The 24,131-nt window shown below is 41.3% G+C and overlaps 1 protein-coding gene across 1 annotated transcript in view; it reads left to right on the forward strand.

Annotated features, from left to right (window-relative positions):
• Positions 1-40: 40 nt before the first annotated feature.
• The window catches only part of ARL3 (ADP ribosylation factor like GTPase 3), a 47,422-nt gene continuing 23,331 nt past the window's right edge, over positions 41-24,131 (forward strand). The window contains exons 1-3 of the mRNA XM_036264970.1: positions 41-253; positions 9,818-9,961; positions 15,712-15,828. Of these exons, the coding sequence (XP_036120863.1) occupies positions 251-253; positions 9,818-9,961; positions 15,712-15,828 (264 nt within the window). The 5' untranslated portion in view covers positions 41-250. The remainder of the gene's footprint in view (positions 254-9,817; positions 9,962-15,711; positions 15,829-24,131) is intronic.

Consider the following 24,131-nt stretch of genomic DNA (forward strand, 5'->3'; position numbering starts at 1 on the left):
TCCTGAATCTACCAGCCAGCAGCTGCCTCCAGCCGCTCTAGCCACCCGCCAGCGCAGTGGGCGGGCACCTTGGAGCGCTTGCGCACTTTGGGAATAAGCGGAACTGGAACCCGCCCGTTCTGCTGCTTTGCTCCTCCGCTGTGCGTGCGAGGGACGTCGGGGGCGGTGCCGCAGTGGTTGCCCCTGGTAACGGGGGTGGCAAAAGGAGGAGGAGGAGGAGGTGGAGGAGGAGGAGGGACTCGGCGGGAGGATGGTGAGTCTGGGGGCCTAGGGACCTGGGCCCCTCCTGAGCCGGTCGGTGACCCCCCCACACCTCCTCCCTAGGCCCGGGGAGGGGCACTGCGCGTGCAGCCAAGTAAAGCTCAGGTTGCTGTCTGGGTCCTGGATTGTTTTCGGGGGGCGGCGGGGAGCCCCGAGGGTGTGGGCCCTAGAGGGAGATCTGGGCCTGGGGAGGAAGGCGGGGCTTGCACCGGGTCCGAAGCAAGAGGAAGGGGCTGGAAGGGTGCGTGGATGTCCCCGTTGGGAGCCGGGGCTCCATCATTACTCTGGTGACTGGGATCAGCGCGGATCCGAGGAACTGCGAAGAGCAGCCTCCGCTCTCAGGCTTAGATTTTCTCCGGGAATGGGCCTCCTCAAGCCGCAAGAAAGTGGGGTCCGCCGTGGCTAGGCCAGAAGCGGGCAGCAGGGCCGGCGCTACTGCGTTTGAGGTCGTCCTAGCGGTACCGTGGGAGATGGTAGCCTAGCGCTCGTCTTCCTTGCTGTACGGGCGTCTCGGGGGAGGGGTGTAAATCCCTGGACAAAAAAAGAAGTGCCGCCTGGAAGATGTGTCTGGTGTGTGTGTGACCCTCTTGGTTCTGCGGTCATGAGTTATTTGCTGAGTATTCTGCTAGGTCTGGTTGTACGTGATGACCAATCTTGTGTTCAGTACTTAATCCATGTTGATGGAGGCACGTTTGCTAACAGGTCCCTGGTTTTTCCTTTAGAACCTGTTGCAACCTTCTTTTGCGTATGACCACACCGGAACCAAAAGGTCTTAATCTCAGCTCGGAATCTCCAAACTAAAAAGAATGGGAAATTAAAACTAGAGTGTGGTCATCACTTGGAGGCAATCCTTTTCTCTGTCAGACTTAATTAAATCTTTCCAAAACTGTAAATTATTATGTGTGACAGATTTGACTGTTGACACTTTTGAGGGTGTTAAAATGAAATTGAGTAGTTTTAGAGCAAACAAAGAAAAATTGATCTTGAAGCATTTAGGACAGTTTGGTTGGCTTCCAACTGGAAAGAACCAGCACTCAAATTTAGAGTCACTTCCCTACCCCAACTCCAGTCTCTTTTTTACTTTTAGAAATGTTGAACCACTTCTATTGATTTGGAGAAAAAAGCTAGATGTCCACAAGGAAAAAATATGTACCTTTGATCAGATTATCCAATGAATAAATTTTTTTTATCCTTACTCAAGGACATTTGTCCGTTTTTTGTTCAGATAGAGTTAGAGGGAGAGAGAGAGAGAGAAACAGCAACGTGAAAGGGACACATCGAATGGCTACCTCCTGCACTACCCAACCAGGGCCGGGGACAAACTGCAACCGAAGTCCGTGCCCTTAGGGGGAATCAAATCTGGGTCTCCCTGGACTGGCAAGACGATGCTCTAACCACTGAGCAAAACCAGCCAGGGCTAATGAATAAATTTTGATAGAAAAAAATCTCTTGATTTTACATGCTCAGATTGTTAAAGAAGTAGAATTATGTGATCTGAAGTTGCCAATCACATTTCACACTTGTTACATTGCAGTCTTATGAATCTTGGGCTAAACAGATATTTACGTTTTCTTTTTATTAATTGTTTATACATGAGCTATTCATTTAAAGGCTGAGTTTTTCTCAACAAATGAATATTATATAAATATTTACACAGAAAATAACTAGAATTGAAATGAAAAAGGCATGCCAATCCCAATAGAGAATAAGATGGCATCATAAATGGGAAATGCATAAGAGTAGCCTAACCTTTCCCAGTTTGTATATCAATTAAGTGGAGTGTGTAATTTCATGATTGTTTAATTTTAAATTACAGCCTGGTCGGTGTGTTGTCCCATGGACTGAGAGGTCCTGGTCGGATTCCCCCTTGCAGGCTGGATCCCCAGTAGAGGAGTGTGCAGGAGTCAGCTGATGGATATTTCTCTCTCACATCCATGTTTCTATCTCTCCCTTCCTCTCTCTCTAAAAAATCAATAAAGCCCTGGCCGGTTTGGCTCAGCGGTTAGAGCGTCGCCTGCGGTCCGGAGAGACCCGGGTTCGGTTCCCGCTAAGGGCATGTACCTCGGTTGCAGTTTGTCCCCGGCCCTGGTTGGTCGTGCGGGTGGCAGCCACTCGATGTGTCCCTTTCACATCGATGTTTCCCTCTCTCTCTCTTCCTCTCTCTCCCTCCCACTCTGTCTGTACAAAAAATGGAAAAATGTCCTCGGATGAGGATTAAAAAAAAATATATATATATATATATATATAATAAAATAAAATAAAATATCAATAAAAACATATTGAAAATTACAGACCACAATAAGTCAACCACTGCTCAGGTTTCCAGCTGCAAATTGACACTATATAGAACAAATTGACAATGTATGCAACACGGTTATGTACAACTGTTCTATTCAGTGATTAACACAGATTTTCTTTTCCTTTTATCCTAAAATGAACAATAAGAAATTAGGACAAATTATTCTGGCTTTTTTATCCAGTTTCAAAAAAATTTTTTTTCCCTATCTCCAAAAGTGGGAGCTATTCTTAGAACTAAAAGTGGAACATGGAATTTAAATGGTCAGTGGTGTGATTAAGTGTGTCACATCACGTATCCCATGGGCCCCCATGGTAACTATACAACTGAACAGTAAGTCCCAGGTTGTTGGTTTATGGATTTTTTTTTAAACCTTCAGCTATGACTAATACATACTTTTTAAAAAAATTTGTAGAGTACTGCAACAAAAACCCATTGGGGTTTTTCTGAACATTTAGGGTCAGCTATTTTACCACTGACTTACGATTCTAAGTCCTTGGTGAAATAATAAAATGGCAGTAATTTTAGGACATACCTAATAATTATTATTATTATTTTAAAATCCTCACCCAAGGATATTTTTCCATTTATTTTCAGACAGAGTGAGAGGGAGAGAGAGAGAAACATTAATGTGAGAGAGACACATCAGTTGGTTGCCTCCCACACAACCCTGACCAGGACTAAGGACCGAACCACAACCAAGTATGTGCCCTTGACTAGAATCAAACCCGAGACTCTTTGGTCTAAGGGCCAGTGCTCTAACCGCTAAGCCAAACCGGCCAGGGCAGGGCATACGTAATTATTATTATTTAATAGATGATGCCTTCATTCAGAAATTACTTATGAACTACTTTCTACATGTATGAACCTAGTGGTAGTTATTAAGTATATTCAACATTTGAAGATGGTTACCAAGATTGTTTTCTGGTCAGAAATGGTCAGTGAAAAGTAAAAATAAACAAACACAACTGTTTTGAGGGCCTACTATGTGCCATGCTTTACACACATTACTAATATATATATATATATATTAGTCTGTGTGTCTCTCTCACATGGATGTTTCTCTCTCTCTACTACCCAAGATTTGGTTCCCCCTAAGGGCACGTACTTCGGTTGCAGTTTGTCCCCGGCCCTGGTTGGGTAGTGCAGGAGAGAGAGAGTATGTGTGTGTGTGTGTGTGTGTGTGTGTATATATATATAATTTTTTTTTTTAGTATGTTTTATTTATTTTTCAGAGAGAGAGATAGCTGCTTCCCGCACACCCCTCACTGGGGATCAAGCCCCCATGAGGCACGTACCTGACCAGGAATTAAACCAGTGACCTCTTGCCCTGGCCAGTTTGGCTTAGCCATAGAGTGTCAGACCACGGACCAATGAGTCTCGGGTTTCATTCCGGTCAAGGGCACGTATCTATAGCAGTTCGTCCCGGCCCTGGTCCCAGTCATGCCGGAGGCAACCAGTTAATGTGTCTCTCTCACATCCATGTTTCTCTCCCTCTCCTTCCCACTCTTATCTGAAGATAAATAGAAAAACATCCTCGGGTGAGGATTAAAAAAAAAACAGTGACCTCTTGATGCATGGGCTGATGCTCAATCCACTGAGCTACACTGGCCAGGCCACATTACCTTATTACTCTTCCTAACATTTTTTTTTAATATGTTTTTATTGATTTTAGAGAGAGAGAAACATCAGTGTAAGAGAGAACCATCAATCAGTGTCGCAACCGGGGATCGAACCCGAAACCTGGGTATGTGCCATAACTGGGAATTGAACTGGTGACCTTTTGATGCAAGGAATGACTTTCAACCAACTGACCCACACCAGCCAAGGCCCTAACATTTTTCTTGAGATATAAGTATTGTTCCCGGCCCTGGCCAGTTTGGCTCAGCGGTTAGAGCGTCGGCCTGCGGTCCTGAGAGACCCGGGTTCGGTTCCCGCTAAGGGCACGTACTTCGGTTGCAGTTTGTCCCCGGCCCTGGTTGGTCGTGCGGCTGGCAGCCACTTGATGTGTCCCTTCACGTCGATGTTTCTCTCTCTCACTCCCTCCCACTCTATCTGTACAAAAAATGGAAAAATATCCTCGGGTGAGGATAAAAAAAAAAAAAAAGTATTGTTCCCATTTTCTAGACCTAACTGTGGCTGGAGTTACACACATAGGGAAGTTAAATACAAATCTATGAAACTCGAAAGCCCGTAATGTTTTTTTTCTTTTTTGAATGCTCACCTGAGGATATTTTTCCATTTATCTTCAGATAGAGTGGGAGGGAGAAAGAGAGAGAAACATCCATGTGAGAGAGACACACAGACTGGTTGCCTCCCACATGGCTCTGAGCAGGGCCTGGGACCAAACTGCAACCCAAGTACATGCCCTTGACTGGAATCAAACCCGCGACTCTTTGCTCCAAGGGCCGATGCTCTAACAACTGAGCCAAACCAGCCAAGGCCACAATGTTGTTTTCATTAGGACTCTGGTGAAGTGGGAACCCACAATCTTTCTGAAGAGATGCCCATATTTTGTTCCTCAAGAAACATGGTATTTATTTAGTAGAGAGATGAGGAGAAAGAAGACAGAAGTTTGGGTGAAGTTCTCCCTATTAAGGCTATAGGAATTCCTGGAAATTAGTAAGGTCTTGCTGGGCACTACCAGTTTTTTTTTAGATTAAAGAGGTAAAATAAATTGAAGTCAGTTCCATTTAAGTTAGTTATGGGGAGTGCATATACTTGTCAATTAGCTTACTAATTTGAATATTTAAATTTAAGCCGCTCCTTTTAGCCACATATATTTTCCATATTACAACACATTCCTCTTTCCCTCTCTACCAGGCCTGTTTCTGTGAATGACCTAGTTTGTATCATTTTAGGTCAGTGGGCCATGACTGCCAGTAGTTGAGTTTAAGTTGATTTTGAGGCAGGGAAAATGTAGCAGCACGTCTCTTCATGATTTGCTGTAGAAAAGTTTGTTTAAACATTTGTGGCTGAGTCAGACCACTTTTGTCCACCAGAGTACATATAACTTGTATACATGTGTGGTATAACACAATCTACAGTTAACTAAAGTTCTTTCTTCTTAAATTGCCTTTATTTAATGGCATAGGTAGTAGTAAAAATCCTACATAGAGATCATGTCTGTTTTGCTCACTATTGTACTTGAGCACATTATGAGTATTTAATGATGGATGAATGAATGAATGAATATTTTGACCAAAAATACACCTTAAAAATCCATTCCCTTGTATTTATACTACAAAACTTAGCTCCATAATAAAATTAACTTCTAATGTCTGCCTTCCTTCATTTGACATTTAAAATAAAGTATGGACATATATGGATAGAAGCATAGAATAGATTTATTCTGCTCTGTTTCCTCTAGCCTCTTAAATCAGCTTACTCTGTACCTTTCAGGCAGAACTCTATAAATATCCTCTTCCCTATTTAGCAAACCCTGATAATCCTGTGATCTGTCCTCAGCAGTTGGGTTAACATGATGCTGTATTTCATTTGCATTTGTCTTCCCTAGACCATGCTTGAGATGCCATTTATCATTTTTCCGGAAGAAAATATTAGCTGAACTTTCCATTTCTCTGTAATTTCACTTAAAAGTGAAGCATGTGACATCGTTTGCCGATGAGGAGGATAACCTATTAGAAATGTAAAAGTCTGCCCTGGCCTGTTTGGCTCAGCGGTTAGAGCGTCGGCCTGCGGTCCAGAGAGACCCGGGTTCAGTTCCCGCTAAGGGCATGTACCTCAGTTGCAGTTTGTCCCCGGCCCTGGTTGGGTTGTGTGGGAGGCAGCCACTCGATGTGTCCCTTTCACGTCAATGTTTCTCTCTCTCTTCCTCTCCCTCCCACTCTATCTGAACAAAAAATGGAAAAATGTCCTCGGGCGAAGATTAAAAACAAAAAACAAAAACAGAAATGTAAAAGTCTTATTTATTTATTTTATTTTATTTTATTTATTTTTTTATCCTCACCCGAGGACATTTTTTTGTTTTTTGTTCAGATAGAGTGGGAGGGAGAGAGAGGAAGAGACAGAGAGAGAAACATCGACATGTCCGACGTGAAAGGGACACATCTAGTGGTTGCCACTCACAGGACCCAACCAGGGCCGGGGACAAACTGCTACTGAAGTACATGCCCTTAGCAGGAACTGAACCTGGGTCTCTCCAGACCGGCCAATGCTCTAACTGCTGAGCCAAACCCGCCAGGGCTAGATATGTAAAAGTCTTGTTTTTTTTATACCATTAGGTTAATAAAGTTTAGCTCTAGTTAGAGTGGTTTCTTTCTCATCAGTGCTTTGCTTCTCTCCTTTTAAGGTGAGTCGAAATTATATTTTTCTTTTAATTATTCAATTTCAAATAGAATGAATATGTAAAAAGTCTCAGCCTGCAGAATGCAGCATTTTTAAGTACTAATTTTTCCAAAGAAGAGACACATGAGGAAAAGCCTAAAACATTCATTTTGGACCTTGAAACTATTTTGTAGAAAACAGACCTTCTTTCATAATTTCTTCAGTCGTAGATAATGCATGTGAAGAACTGAACCTGTACTGTTTTTTTTTGTTTTGTTTTGTTTTTTTAATTTAATTTAATTTAAGTTTTTTTAATCCTCATCCGAGGACATTTTTCCATTTTTTGTACAGACAGAGTGGGAGGGAGAGAGAGGAAGAGAGAGAGAGGGAAACATCGATGTGAAAGGGACACATCGAGTGGCTGCCACCCGCACGACCAAGCAGGGCCGGGGACAAACTGCAACCGAGGTACATGCCCTAAGCGGAAACCGAACCCGGGTCTCTCTGGACCGCAGGTGGACGCTCTAACCGCTGAGCCAAACCGGCCAGGGCGAACCTGTACTGTTTTTTAATGTACTAATGGGATGGCCCGGTTGGTGTGGCTCAGTGGTTTAGTGTCGACCCATACACCAAGAAGTCACCAGTTTGATTCCCAATTAAAGCACATGCCCAGGTTGTGGGCCCAATCCCCAGTGGGGAGTGTGCAGGAGGTGGCCAATCAATGTTCTCTCTCATAGATGTTTCTGTCTCTCTCTCCCTCTCCCTTCCTTCTCTCTAAACTTAGTAAAGAAAAAATATATTTTTTAAATGTTTTAATGGGATAAGTTCCAGTTGTTTTAGAATTTTATTGGAAAGGTAATGAGAACCTCTAATCAGGAACTCAGGAGTAGTACAATGTGTTTTCCCTGTTCTTAGCTTTTTTATATCACCAGTCCCCTGAGGATCTCAGAATTCTAATTTTAACTGTTCTGAAAGGGGGTATTATAAATGAGTGATTGCAATGTGGCTAACAGAAGCCAGGGAGACTTCTCATAAGTACAGTTTCAAAAAGGAGTGGTATCAAAGTATTTGAGGCCAAAAGAGATGAAAACAAAAGAAATGTCATGCCTATCTTTTTTTGTTTGTTAGTTTCAGATCTAGTCAGCCTCTCTTTCCCAAATCTTTTGGTATAGAATTTGTCTTTCTGTCTTTAACCAAACCTTTCATTTTATTGCTGGAAAAAATTGAGGCATAGAGAGGTTAATGTGGTTCTTTGCAAGTCAGTGCAAATACAGTACTTGAAGTGGTAAACAAAGAGTCTCTGGGAGAAAGGAATTCTTAATAATTATGCATATTTGCATATCATTGTCCAAAGATTCAGTTGTTGAGAATTATTTCTCAGAATTATTATTTGATCTGAGTGAACAAACTGGTTTGAATTATTGCCTGGTGCAATGCAGATAAAAAATATAACCATTTAATATAATTAGAAGACTCAGTTTGAAGGAATTTCTGCTGGAGCTGAAAGATTAGATTAAATGCCCTATAAAATCTGGGATTCTTTGCCTTGGCATTTGGCTCAGCGGCGAGAGTGTCGGCCAAAGGATCGAAGTGTCTCGGGTTCTATTCTGATCAAGAGCACATACTTCGGTTGTGGGTTTGATCCCCGGCCCTAGTCAGGGTCATGCAGGAAACAACCAATCCATGCATCTCTCTCACACTGATGTTTCTGTCTTTCTCCCCTGCCACCACCTCACCCCACCCCTCCCACTCTATCTGAAAATCAGTGGAAAAATATTCTCAGGTGAAGATTTTTAAAAAAATTTAATAAAAAATAAAATCTGGGATTCTTTGATTCTTATTTTAACCATGCATTATTGGAACAAGATTGTCAGCTGCCGGACAGAACAAGTAACTATTGGATAAGATTTTTCTTATGTTCTTATATAAAAAGCAACATGATTTACCATAAAAAAAATAAGAACAAGAACAAGAACCCTGGCTGGTTTGGCTCAGCAGTTAGAGCATCAGCCTGAGAACCATAGAGTTGAGGGTTCAATTCCAGTCAAGGACACGTTCCTCGGTTGCAAGTTTGATCCCTGGTCCTGGTCAGGATGGTATGAGAGGCAACCAATTGATGTCTCTCTCTCACATCAATGTTTTTCTCTCCACCCCCACCTCTACTCTATCTAAAAATCAATGGAAAAATATCCTCAGTGAGGATTAACAAAATAAAAAAACAAATAAAAACAAGAAACAGAAATATAAGTTACTAGTCAAAAATACCATGGTTAAATTTTAATTTTTTTTCTCTTTATGAATGACTTTTAAATTCCCTAACTTCCGTGTTATATTTCTTTGTATAGCACCTTTAAATCTTACATTAACTTGGGTGAAACATTCTATTTAATTCAACAACTACTTTTTTTTTTTTTTTTTTTGGTACATGCCCCTAGCGGGAACCGAACCCAGGGACTCTCTGGTCCACAGGCCGACGCTCCAACCGCTGAGCCAAACCGACCAGGGCTCAACAACTATTATCTAGTATCTATCTAATAAATACCAGGCATGTAAGAAACAAAACCTGTAGTCATCAGCAAGAGAGTTCACTTTAGTAAAGGAGAAAAAAAAAAAAAAAAGTCAATTACCTATAGTCTGATAAGATGAGTGCTATACTCTTGAGTTTATATAAAGGGCTTTGAGAACACGTGTTGGGTAGTAGCTCATACTCCCGGTAGATTTGGGGTGATTGCTAAACTGGATTAATAGGAGGAGCAGGAATAAGCCATGCTATTTATTAAGTTGCTGAATTTTCTGACACACTCCTGCCAAAACTTAGAAAGGGAAAGCAAATGAAATAAATGACATTAAAGTGGAAAAGAATAACTAAGCTCTCCACAACCAAGAAATTTTTTCAATGAGAAGAAGATACTCTGATGTTCAATAATATCAAAGTTAGTGCCCCAAAAGTAATCTTTTTTATGGTTGTTCAAGGGCTTACTCTCAATTTTGCGTAAATTGAAAAGTGCACCAGACCAGGAGGTGAGGCTCCTTCTTCTGGGCTTGGATAATGCTGGCAAGACTACCCTTCTGAAGCAGCTTGCGTCTGAAGACATCAGCCACATCACACCTACACAGGTGAGCACTGTGTTGGCCCCAGATGCTTGTGGGACACATGGAAGATGATAATAGCAATATGAAAAATAAAATGGTAAATACAGTTTTGTCCACTTCTAAGTTTTGTTACTGAGAAAAGTCTATACTGTATAAAAATAATCTGAAGATTTCAAAAATATATCAAGAGATTTCCATTTATATGAGATACTTAGAGTGGTCAAATGCACAGAGACAGAAAGTAGAATAATGGTTATCAGAGGCAGAAGTGGGGGGTATCGGAAATTATTTAATGGGTACAGAGAGTCAGTGTTGCAAGATGAAAGTTCTGCGGATGGATGATGGTGATGGTTACACTACAATGCAAATGTATTTAATGCCAGTGAACTACACTTAAAAATGGTTAAAATGGGCCCTGGCTGGTTTTCTCAGTGGTTAGAGCTTCAACCCTCAGACCAAGGAGTCTCGGGTTCAGTTCTAGTCATTGGCATGTACCTCGGTTGTGGTTCAGTCCCCGGCCCTGGTCGGGGTTGTGCAGGAGGCAGCCAATCGATGTGTCTCTCTTACATCCATGTTTCTCTTTCTCTCTCCCCCTCTCCCTCCCAACTCTGAAAATAAATGGGAAAATGTCCTTGGGTGAGGATTTTTAAAAAAAAAATCCTCATATATTTTATTGTATGTATATCTTATAATTTTTAAATAAATAATTCAAATAAATATATATGTGTATATATGTCAAAACACAATCATTTCCCTCGGATCTAAGTGATTCCTTTTTTGTTGTTGTTAATCCTCACCCGAGGATATTTTTCCATTGATTTTTAGATAGAGTGGGAGGGAGGAAAGGAGGGAGAGAGAGAGAAAAAAAAAAACATAGATGTGAGAGAGACACATCAACTGGTTTCCTCCTGCATGACCTGATCGGACTGGGGATCGAACCTGCAACCCAAGCATGTGCCCTTGAGGGGGAATAGAACCTGAGACCCCTCAGACTGTGGGTCGACGCTCTAACTGCTGAGCAAAACTGTCCAGGGCTAAATGATTTATTTTTTATTATTTTCATTTATCTTCAGATGGAGTGTGAGGGAGGGGGGGGAGAGAGAGAGAGAGAGAGAGAGAGAGAGAGAGAAACATCGATGTGAGAGAGACACATTAATTGGTTGCCTCCCACGTGACTCTGACCAGGGCCAGGGACCAAACTATAACTGAGGTGCATGCCCTTGACCAGAACCAAACTCTTTGGTTCTCTGGCTGACGCTCTAACCGCGAAGCCAAACTAGCCAGGGCTAGATGATTTTTTTTATTTTTTATCCTCACCCGAGGACTTTTTTCCATTTTTTTGTTCAGATTGAGTGGGACAAACTGCAGCCGAAGTATGTGCCCTTAGTGGGAACCGAACCCAGGTCTCTCTGGACCACAGGTCGGCGCTCTAACTGCTGAGCCAAACTGGCCAGGGCTAAATGATTTATTTTTATTTTTATTTTTTTATCCTCACCCGAGGACATTTTTCCATTTTTTGATCAGGCAGAATGGGAGGGAGAGAGAGAGAGAGAAATATCAATGTGAAAGAGACACATCAAGTGGCTGCCACCTGCACGATCAACCAGGGCCAGGGACAAACTGCAACCGAGGTACACCTCCTTAGCAGGAACCGAACCCAGGTCTCTCTGGACTGCAGGCTGACGCTCCAACCACTGATCCAGGGCTAAATGATTTATTTTTAAAAATAGCTTTATCTTCTCTGATTATAAAATTAAGTTATGTAGAAAATACAGAGAAATAAAGCAGAAAACCAAAGAGTACTTTGAGAAAAGCCACTGTTAATATTTTGTGCATAGTTTTTAGACTTAATAAATACAAATATATATAAATTTTTAAAATAAAAGTTACCCTCTGGGCCCTGGCCAGTTTGACTCAGCGGTTAGAGCGTCAGCCCGCAGTCCAGAGAAACTCGGATTTGGTTCCCACTAAGGGCACGTACCTCGGTTGCAGTTTGTCCCTGGCCCTGGTTGGGGTTGTGCGGGAGTCAGCCACTCGATGTGTCCCTTTCGCATCGATGTTTCTCTGTCTCTCTCTCTCTCTCCCCCTCTCTCCCTCTATCTGAACAAAAATGGAAAAATGTCCTCGGGTGAGGATTAAAAAAAAAAGTTACTGTCTGGCCAGTGTGACACAGTGGTTGAGTATCAACCCACACACCAAGAGGTCACCGGTTCGATTCCCGGTCAGGACACATGCCTGGGTTGTGGGCCAAATCCCCAGTGTGGATGTGCAGGAGGCGGCCAATCGATGTTCTCTCTCATCGATGTTTTTATCTCTCCCTCTTATTTCCTCTCTCTCTAAAAATCAATAAAGGATAAAACAGTAACATAGTTACCTATAATTTTAATACAGCCTCATTAACCTTTTTCTTTCCTGAGGCTAAGCAAGCAAAACACAAAAAATAAGGCAGTGGTGGTGCTCACTGTATGGAAGTTCAAAGACAAGTCCTGGTTGGTAGAACTCTCGTCTGCTTTTTTAGACCTTCTTTCCTATTGGACATTCAGAGAAAGCTTGACATTTGGCCATGCCTTTGTGTTTCCTAACTAGGGACAGTCCTGTTGGTCTTAGTCACTTTAAAATGTTTGAACATTAGAGGTTTTAGCAAAACCAGGGTTATTTATCATTTTCTGTCACCATACTGTGCCAAGAGCTTGGTGTCAGGTTTGAATAGCCGTACTGGTGTGTGTACTTCATGGCCTATGAGTCTTACTAATTGAAAACACTTTGCAGAAAAATTTTTCAACTGTTACCAAATGAGCAATTTTATAGCTTCTGAACAAATTTAATGTATAGTATAAGGGAAATACACTACAGTAGTAGAGCCTAGAAGGGTTGAAAACACATATTAGTGTGTGAGGATTTCTGTCAGAAGAAAGGCTAAATTTTGTTTTTGTTTTTTGATTCGTGATAAGCTCTGTCTCTCAAGAGCACCACTAAAATACGGCTTCCATGGTCACAGTTATGGATTCAGAGTTCCAATTCTAACTTTCAGGCTTTGTTTGATGTGTTTAGGTGACTCTGTTATTATACAGGGTAGGGCAAAAGTGGGTTTACAGTTGTTTGTATGGAAAATATTACAATAATTCATAAACAGCACAAGAATAAACTCTTTCACATACAGCTGTAAACCTACTTTTGCCCCACCATATATTATGTCAAGTTTTCATATTTATTGTTTAAAAACAAACTTTTTTTTTTTTTATACTTACCCGAGGACCTTTTTGCATTTATATTCAGATAGAGCAGGAGGGAGAAAGGGAGGAACAGAGAGAGAGAAACATCGATGTGAGAGAGACACCTTGAGTGGTTTCCACCCACACGACTCCAACCAGGCTGAGGACAAATTGCAACCGACGTATGTGCCCTTAGCAGAAACCGAACCCAGGAGACTCTGGTCTGTGGGCCAATGCTGTAACCATTGAGCCAAACCGGCCAGGGCTAAAAACAAACTTTTATTGTGTTTCTGTTTTTATATTTAAAAAAGTAATAGATGCTCATTATAGTAAATTTAGAAAGCATATGTAAGTAAAATTGAGACACTAAAAATCACCTATAATGTCCATTTATACATGACCACTGTTAATATTTAGTGATATATCCATTCAGTTTCTTTTCTATGCATATATATGATAGGTATATTTAAAATAAATTAAAAAGTCTTATGGAGAATATGCTGTTTTGCCTAGACGGTGTGGCTCACTGGTTGAGCGTCAACCCATGTATCAAGAGGTCACGGGTTTGATTCCCAGTCAGGGCACATGCCCAGGTTGAGGGCCAGATCCCCAGTGAGGGGCATGCAGGAGGCGGCCAGTCAATGTTCTCTCTTATCGATGTTTCTGTCTGTCTCTCTCCCTCTCTCTAAAATCAATACAGAAAAAAAAATGTTTTTTAAAAGAGAATGTGCTGTTTTGTATCATCTTTTTCACTTAATAATGAACATTTTCTATGTTGTTATAAATACTAATGCAATACACATCTCTAAATGTTTATGACCACTCATTATCTCTTTAGAATGATTTCTTAGTTAGATGTATTGGGTCTGATGACTTAATAGAATTTTAAGGCAGCTGATACAAATGGTTGAATTCCAGGATTTACTCTTATTTATTCCCTGCTTCATTTTAGAAGGATTTGATATTACTGGGTTTGACATTTAATAATGTAGTTATGTATAGAATTTTTAAGCTCACAAAAGTGGTTTTGTCAATGAGTCAGAATGAAACAGTCTTTTACAATAAGCTTAAGCCACTTCCCTGTAGAGTTCTTAAACTTCTCATTTATTCAGTCGTTGGCATTTTAGAGAAGCTGCAATCAGCATCATCCCGTTATTCTCTGGTGACTATTTATCCTCAGGGGAAATTGGGTGGTAGTGTTTCTGTGCTACTGCACTGTGCCTTGTCTTTCTGTGCTAGGCGGTAGTGTTGACAAGCTGCCAGATGAGGCAACCATGTATGGAGGCATCCTAGATGCACTTAACTCCTGTTATTCTGGATGAAATGTCACTTCTGTGGTAACATGCTGTCGGTTAGATTTTTCAAATCCTGATTTCCCCATATCATTTTTGCAAGAAGATTTTTTTTTATTCTTGCTCATAAAATGCCTTCTCTCCAAACCCCAGAGTTCTTGTTAATTTGTTTCTCTGCACACTAGCTCCCAGCTCACAATTCTGCCTGCCTCTGATTTGCTCACCTTCCCCAAGTTCCCACCTTGAGTAACTGTCCTGAAAATGAATACTTTCTTTTCAGGTTCATTAGAGATACCTAATAAAGAACAGTTTCAAATGCCTGCTTGTTTGTTTTGATCACTGCCTGTAATTGAGGGCTCCACTTCAGAGTTTGAACATGCTGTGCCAGCAGGCCCTACCTTCCTCGCTGGGCTCCTAAGCCAGTTATTAGCCAACCTCTCCCATAGTGTCCTGAGTTCAGCTCCTTCCTTTTCCTAAGTAATCCACATGAGGAAATTTCTTTAATTTTGAACTGCTCCTAAAGAATCCAATCTTCGCCCTGGCCGGTTTGGCTCAGCGATTAGAGCGTCGGCCTGCGGTCTGGAGAGACCCGGGTTCGGTTCCCGCTAAGGGCACGTACCTTGGTTGCAGTTTGTCCCCGGCCCTGGTTGGGTCGTGTGGGTGGCAACCACTTGATGTGTCGCTTTCACGTCGATGTTTCTCTCTTTCTCTCTCCCTCTCCCTCTATCTGAACAAAATATTGAAAAATGTCCTCGGGTGAGGATAAAAAAAAAAGAATCCAATCTTCTAGATTGTAGCTTTTGCCTCTTTTTAAATGTAGCATTTGTTCTGTTCTGTTGAATCTTCAGATTCAGATTCGTGTTTTTTTGTTTATTTTTTGTTAGTTACATGTAATGTCCTATTAAATTTTACCATCCTGAGGACACATCAGGGGTGTGGTCTGTATTATCAGAACTATTCTTATATCAAGTTGTCCTCAGCAGTTTGTGTGTTTGTGTGTGTACATGTGTGTATGTGCACATGCTCATGATAGAAAGCACATCATGTTATCCATGACATTAGCAACACTGACTCCACAACATGAATGAAGGAATCATGTATAAATATATCACTTTCTTCCCCATTATAGCAAACTGTTTTCAGTATTACCAGTGTCACATCTGGCAGAGTACCTCAGAATTAGTAAATAACATAGCTATCAAATGTAACTGTCAGAATTATGATTTCAAAGTGTAATAAAACTTGATGTTTTTGCCTTTCCTTGTTGCAGGGTTTTAACATCAAAAGTGTACAATCACAAGGTTTTAAACTGAATGTATGGGACATTGGTGGACAGAGGAAAATCAGACCATACTGGAGGAATTATTTTGAAAACACTGATATTCTTGTAAGTATTCCTTCTGATGCATTAATTCATAGTCTTTTCTGCCAGGTTAGGAACATTAACATTGTAATGTTCTTGTCTGCCAGTAATTCTATTTCCATAACATTAATCACTGTGAATTTAGGGCTAGCAGAAGGATCCAGATCGTGGGGGAGAAACATCTTTGTATAACTTGTATAAGAGGTTTTGCTGCTGCTCAATAACAATGTCGTACCTACACCCACCTTGGCAAATAAAGTATTTATTTATTACCATAGTGATTTGAACAGCAGAAGGGAAATCAGAAGATTGTGCCATTAACTCTGTCATTCCAAGGATATCACAAATCAAGTGTATCCCAAACTGAGCAATCAAGATAGTGAGTCCTAGAAACAATGATGTCTAAGGAATGGTTGAAAGACCTGATGGTGTCCTTCCTGGGAAAGAAAACACTTGGAACTGTCTTCAGATGCATTAAGAACTATCTTAGAGAGATTAGCTTCATTGTGAATATTTCTAAAAGACTGGACAAGGAACAGTTTGGCAAGTATTAGGTGGTAGAGTTTAACTCAGAGTAAGGAAGAAGTTTCCTATAATCGTAATTGACCAGAATTATAAGCTGCCTCATACATTGGGAATTGCCTAGTTCAGGTGGCCTTTGTTCAGGCAGAGGCTAGGATGTTAATTCCCAGCTCACTTTCACATTCTTTAGGACTACTGTTTCAAATTCTTAGAAATTTCACTATCCACATACAGTCATCCCTGGTTTATCGCAGTTAATCTGTTGTAGACTCTAGCGGTTGCTCCTGGCGTTGAAGGATTCCTGGGGTGCTCAAATACATAGGCCTACAGTCCATACGTACAGTAATTTAAATTTTAATTGTAATACAGGGGTATATAATTGACTCAGACAACCGAGCGTGCACTGTATCATTTTCACTGTCTCGATCAACTTTATTTATTTATTTATTTATTTATTTATTTACTTATTTACTTATTTTTATCCTCACCCGAGGACATTTTTCCATTTTTTGTTCAGATAGAGTGGGAGGGGGAGAGAGAAAGAGAGACATCGACGTGAAAGGGGCACATCGAGTGGTTGCCACCCGCATAACCCAACCAGGGCCGGGGACAAACTGCAACCGAGGTACATGCCCTTAGCGGGAATTGAACCCAGGTTTCTCTGGACCGCAGGCCGACATTCTAACTGCTGAGCCAAACCGGCCAGGGCTCGATCAACCTTTTTTTTTTTTATCCTCACCCGAGGACATTTTTCCATATTTTGTTCAGACAGAGTGGGAAGGAGAGAGAGAGAGAGAGAAACATCGATGTGAAAGGGACACATCAAGTGGCTGCCACCCACACGACCATCCAGGGCCGGGGACAAACTGCAACCGAGGTACGTGCCCTTAGCGGGAACTGAACCCGGGTCTCTCTGGACCGCAGGCCAACGCTCTAACCGCTGAGCCAAACTGGCCAGGGCTTGATCAACTTTTTTTGTTTGTTTGTTTTTTGTTTTTTGTTTTTATCCTCACCCAAGGATATTTTTCCATTTTTTGTACAGATAGAGTGGGAGGGAGAGAGAGGAAGGGAGAGAGAGAGAGAAACATCGATGTGAAGGGACACATCGAGTGGCTGCCACCCGCACGACCAACCAGGGCCGGGGACAAACTGCAACCGAAGTACGTGCCCTTAGCGGGAACCGAACCCGGGTCTCTCCGGACTGCAGGCCGACGCTCTAATCGCTGAGCCAAACTGGCCAGGGCTTGATCAACTTTTTAATGAATATATTTGAAAAAACCATGATAGAGTAAAGCCGCGAAAGTTGAAGCGCGAAGTGGCGAGGGTCGACTGTATATGATTTCTCCAGCACCTCAGCCTCTCAGTTCCCGCTCCTCCCTTCCAGTAATCTTGTTATTCATCCTATCTTACCCACTCACTCTCCTGATCATACCCTAAAACCAGGGGTCTCATGATCTTGGGTAGAAAAAAGTGCATATTATTTTCATTAACCTCTAACCGAAAGTTGGTATTTGTTTTAATTATGACCATAGATGAAAATCTACAATAATATTAGCCATTTTGATGTCTCATTGCTAGTAGGAATCATCTTGCATCTCAAATAGCTTCACTCTGCTGCTGCTTCCTACGTGCCCCTTTCTACCAGATCGTTTCTGTCAGCATGTACACATACTGGAGTTTCTCTTGTTTAAAAACGAAAAAATTAGCCCTGGCCGCTTTGGCTCAGTGGTCAGAGTATGGGCCCGTGGACCAATGAATCATGGGTTCAGTTTTGGTCAAGGGCACATACCTCGTAGTTGCGATTCATCCCTGGCCCCGGTGAGGTTGTGCGGGAGGCAACCAGTCACTATCGATGCTTCTCTCTCTCCCGCTCTCTCTCTCCCTCCCTCCTACTCTATCTGATGACAAATAGAAAAATATCCTCAGGTGAGGATTAAAATAAATAAATAAATAAATAAATAAATAAACAAACAAACAAACAAACAAACAAACAAACATAAAATAATAAAAACAAAAAACGTGCCCACTTGGTGTGGCTCAGTGGATTGAGTGTTGTTCCCTGGACTGAGAGGTCCCAGTTCTATTCCCGGTCAGGGCACATGCCTGGGTTGCAGGCTCAATCCCACAGGAGGTGGTCGATCAATGTTTCTCTCTCATATAGATGTTTCTGTCTCTCTCTCCCTTCCTCTCTCTCTTAAAAAAAAATCAATAAAAAGTATTTTTAAAAAGTATATAAATTTTAGACTTTTAAAAACAGATGAAAAACTCTTGTCCCAAGTCTATATTCCCCTCTAGATACTGTCCCATTCCTCATCCTCTCTACAACAAAATTCCTTACGAGAGTTTTTTTTTTATCCTCACCCGAGGACATTTTTCCATTTTTTGCACAAATAGAGTGGGAGGGAGAGAGAAGAAGAGAGAGAGAGAGGGAAACATCGATGTGAAAGGGACACATCGAGTGGCTGCTACCCGCACAACCAAGCAGGGCCGGGGACAAACTGCAACCGAGGTACATGCCCTTAGCGGGAACCGAACCCGGGTCTCTCCGGACCGCAGGCGGATGCTCTAACTGCTGAGCCAAACCGAGTTTTTCATACTCTCTGTCTTCACTTCCTCTCCTCCCAGTCACACAGAACCCTCCATTTTGGCTCACAAGGAATTCCACATTGCTAAGTCCCATGTTCGGTGTTCAGTGCTCATCTTACTTGACCTATCAGCACATTTAACAAAGTTGATCACGCTGTCCTGGAAGCATCTTAGTTGGCTACTCCTCCTTAATATCTATTGCTATATTTTCTCTTGTCTCCTAACCTCCAAATGTTGGAGTGCCCCCAGAGTTCAGGCCTGTGCTTTTCTTCTCTTAAATCACTGTTTAGGTAACCACCTCCACTTTCAAGGTGCTAATCACCACCTACCTACATGTTGATAAATCCCAAAATGTTAGCTCCAACCTGGAACTCAGTCTCTCCCTTTTATTTTTTATTTTTAATCCTCACCCAAGGATATTTTTCCATTTATCTTCAGATAGAGTGGGAGGGAGGGAGAAAGAGAGAAACATCTACGTGAAAGGAACACATCGACTGGTTGCTTCCCACAGAACACGGATCAGGGCCAGGAATGAACTGCAACCGAGTTACATGCCCTTGACCAGAATCGAACCCAAGACTCATTGGTCTGCCAGCTGACGCTCTACCCCTGAGCCAAACCGGCTAGGGCTGGAACTCAGTCTATTATAGCTAGTTGCCTATTTGACATCTTCACTTCAGTGGGTAGTAAGGCTCTTCAACCTCAACATGTCCAAAATAAAATTCCTATCTTCAGCCACCCCTGCCCCAAACTCCTCCTCCCAATCTTCTCAGTAAAAGACAGACTTGTTCATCCAAAAGCACTGGAGTCATTCTTGGCTCCTTTTCCTCTCATTCCCCTCATCTGACCCATCAGCCAATCCTGTCTGAAGGTAGCTTCAGAGTATTTCTAGCCTCTGATTTCTTTCTATCTCCATTGCTACTGCACAATGATTATTGTAGCAATATCCTAACTAGTCTCCTTACTTCAACCTTGCCTCCCTGAAGACTCTTCTCAATACAGCAGCTGTAGTGATCCTGTTAAAACATATGCATCCCATCTCAGAATAAAAGCCAAGGTCCTTACAGAGGCCTACATGGCCCCCTACCTTGTGGCTTTTCTTACTTGTCTGACTCATCTTTCCCCTTTCTAGCTCAGTGTCAGCTACAAAGGCTCCCACCTTGGGGCCTTTGTCATAGCTATTTCCATGCTAGAATTCTTTTTCCCTAGATATTCTCATGCTTATTCCCTCACCTCCTCAAGTCTTTGCTCACATTACCATGAGACCTTCCCTGATTACTATATTTAAAATTGTGACCTTCATCCCCACCCTTCTGGCACTATGATTTTTCTATGCTCTTTTTCTTCCTTCATTAGATCTGTCTATTTAAGAATCATGGTATCTATCACTTCAAACATATTTTTATTTATTAACTTTCTCACCCACTGGAATGTAAGCTCCATGAAGACAGGAACTTTGCTTTTTTTTTTAACTACTATATTCCCAGTACTGAGAAAAGTATGGAATAAATTAAATTGTTAATTGTTATAGATGGATTCTGACACTAGGTAGAATGTAGAATTCTGTAACTTCTAAATTACCTTCCAACTCCGAGGTTCTTTTTTTTTTTTATCCTTACCCGAGGACATTTTTCCATTTTTTGTTCACATAGAGTGGGAGGGGGAGAGAGAAAGAGAAACATCGACATGAAAGGAACACATCGAGTGGTTGCCACTCACACGACCCAACCAGGGCCAGTGACAAACTGCAACTGAGGTACATCCCCTTAGCAGGAACCAAACCCAGGTCTCTCTGGACCACAGGTGGACGCTCTAACCGCTGAACCAAACCGGCCAGGGCCACCATGATTCTTAAATAGAGAATAATACCAAAATATAAAATTGTACTATCATCAGATCAGTAAATACATTTGAGATCCTGAGATGGGCATCACACAGACTTATCATATTTTTGGCTCTTGGCGAAGTATATATTATGCCCGATTAAAGATTTAAATGGATGAGAAGAAAAAGATGAAACACATGATTTCATCCATGAATTCATCTATTCAACCAGTTATTCTTCCAAAATGTATTATATACTTTCTAAGAGACTAGAAAAGAAATGTTGGGGGAAAAGAAAAAAATCTCCCTTTCAGATAAGAAAACACTTCTGTAATCTCAAGTCATTTGTTCATTCTTGAAATATAATTTTTTAATTTTGGAAATTTTCAAGTTTATACAAAGGTAAAAAAATAGTGTAATGAAGCCCTGACCAGATAAGTTCAGTTTTTTAGAGCATCGTCTTCATACGCTAAGTGGGTTCGATCCCCAGTCAGGGCACATACAAGAATCAACCAATGAATGCATAAATAAGTGAAACAACAAATCACAGTCTCTCTCTCTCTCTCCCTCTCTCTCTTTCCCTCTTCTTCTCCCTCTCTCCCTCTTTTCTTTCCCCTCTCTCTCTAAAATCAATCAATTAAAAAAATTGTGTCCTGGCTATTTTGGCTCAGCAGTTAGAGCATCAGCCTGTGGACCAGAGAGACCCGGGTTCGGTTCCCACTAAGGGCATGTATCTCGGTTGCAATTTGTCCCCAGCCCGGGTTGGGGTCATGTGGGTGGCAGCCACTTGATGTGTTTCTCACATCGATGTTTCTCTTTCTCTCTTCCTCCCTCTCTCCCTCACGCTCTATCTGAAGATAAATGCAAAAATGTCCTCAAGCGAGGGGGAAAAAAATTGTTTTTTAAATAGTGTAATGAAACCCCATGTACTACCCATCACCAGCTTCCTTAATTTCAGTTTAGCAATCTTGTTTCATCTTCACTACCACCACTTTTTAAAAGTATTTTAAGCAAATCTGAGCCATCAGATTATTTCATTCACAAATACTTGAAATGTAAAATTTGAAGGTTCAGTCTCTAAATTGCAATATGAAACTACACGTTAGCAAAACTAGAGACATAGAGGTAGGGTACAGACTGACAAACCTCAGAAGAGGGGGTATTGGGGTGGAAGAGATAAACCACAGAACTTACATGCATGTATGCATAACCAATGGACATAGATGACAAAGCTGGGGATAGGGCGGTGGGGATGGGGAGGAGGGTGTCAATGGGGGAAAAAGGAGAAACATCTGTAACAAAAACAAATTGATATAAGTAATTTAAAAACAAAAAAACTGACCATTATAAGTCTTTCAAATTCCAAAAATCAAGTAAATTTCTGGAACTAGTAGGTGATTATAGCAAGTTTGTAGTATATAAGGCTAATATACAGAAGTCAGTTGTTTTCCAATATACCAATAATGAACAATTGGAATTTGAAATGAAAAGCAAAGTACTATTATTTTTTAGCACCCTCCAAAAACAAAGTCTATATGAGAACAACTACAAAACTAATAGAAGAAATGAAAGAAGATATAAACAAATAGGGAGATAGTACATATTCATAAATTGGAAAAGTCAATATTGTTAAGATGTCAGTTCTACCCAATTTAATCTATATATTATATAGATCAACTATAGATTCACTGCAATCCCAATAAAAATCCCAGCAAGTTATTTTATGGATATTGATAAACTGATTCTAAGGTTTATATGGAAAGACAAAAAATTCAGAATAGCCAACACAATATTGAAGGAAAAAACCAAAGATGAAGGACTGATACTACCTGACTTCAAGATTTTTTATAAAACCACAGTAATCAAGACAGCATGTATCTGAAAAATAATAGATGAACTGATCAGCTGAACAGGATAGAGAGCGCAGAGATAGACCAGCATGAATATTGTCAACTGATATCTGACAAAGGAGTAAGACACTTCAACAGAAGGATAGTCTTTTCACCCAATGGTACTGAAACAATGGACATCCATATGGGAAAAGAAAAGAATGTGAACATAGTCCTTACTTTCCCTTTTCACAAAAATTAATTCAAAATGAGTCTTAGACCTAAATGTAAAACCTAAAACTATCAAATTTCTACAAAATAAATAGGAGCCCGGCCGGTGTGGCTCAGTGGTTAAGCATCAACCCATGCACCAAGAGGTCACCAGTTCAATTCCTGGTCAGGGCACATGCCCAGGTTGTGGGCCAAATCCCCAGTATGGGGCATGCAGGAGGCAGCCAGTCGATGTTCTTTCTCATCAATGTTTCTCTCTCTCTTTCCCTCAGCCTTCCTCTCTCTAAAATCAATAAAGAAAAAATAAATAAATAGGAGAAATATCTAGGTAACCTTGGGTTTGGTGATAAGGTTTAAAATAGAACACCAGCCCTGGCCAGTTTGGCTCAGCAGTTAGAGCGTCACCTGTGGACTAATGAGTCTTGGGTTTGATTTCGGTCAAGGGCACGTACCTTGGTTGCAGTTCATCCCGGCCTTGGTTGGGGTTGTGCGGGAGGCAGCTACTCGATGTGTCTCTTTCACATCAATGTTTCTCTCTCTCTCTCTCTCTTTCTCTTTCTCCCTCCCATTCTATCTGAACTAAAATGGAAAAATGTCCTCGGGTAAGGATAATAAATAAATAAATAAATAAATAAATGAATAAATAAATAAAAATACAACACCAAAACATGACTCATGAAATAAAGAAAAAAAAATTTAATTGCACTTTGTTAGAATTTAAAATTCTGCTCTGAGAAAGTCACAGTTAAGAAAATGAAGAAGGCAGCAACAGACTTGGGAGTAAATATTTGTGAAACATATTTGATAAAGTACTTGTATCTAAAATATACAAAGAACTCTTAAAATTCAACAATAAGGAAAAAACAACCCGATTAAAAATTGGGCAAAAGAGCCCTGGCTGGTTTTGCTCAGTGGTTAGAGCGTCGCCCAAGGACCAATTAGTCTCAGGTTGGATTCCTGTCAAGAGCATATACCTGGGTTGCAGTTCGTCCCCTGCCCTGGTCGGGTCATGTGGGAGGCAACCAGTTGACTTGTCTCTTTCACATCAATATTGTTCTCCCTTCCTCCCACTCTATCTGATGATAAATGGAAAAATATCCTCAGGTGAAGATTAAAAGGAAAAAAAAGGGGCAAAAGATCTGAACAGCCCTGGCCAGTTTGGCTCCGCAGTTAGAGTACTGGCTCACTAACTCAAGGGTCTTGGGTTCCATTCTGGTCAAAGGCATGTACCTGAGTTGCAGGTTCAGTCCCCAGCCTGATCGGGGTCATGCAGGAGGCAACTGGTTGATGGATCGCTCTCTATCCCTTTCCCCCCCACCCCCGCCCTCCCACTCT

This window comes from Molossus molossus, unplaced genomic scaffold (genome assembly GCF_014108415.1).
Source record: "Molossus molossus isolate mMolMol1 unplaced genomic scaffold, mMolMol1.p scaffold_m16_p_17, whole genome shotgun sequence".
NCBI lineage: Eukaryota > Metazoa > Chordata > Mammalia > Chiroptera > Molossidae > Molossus > Molossus molossus.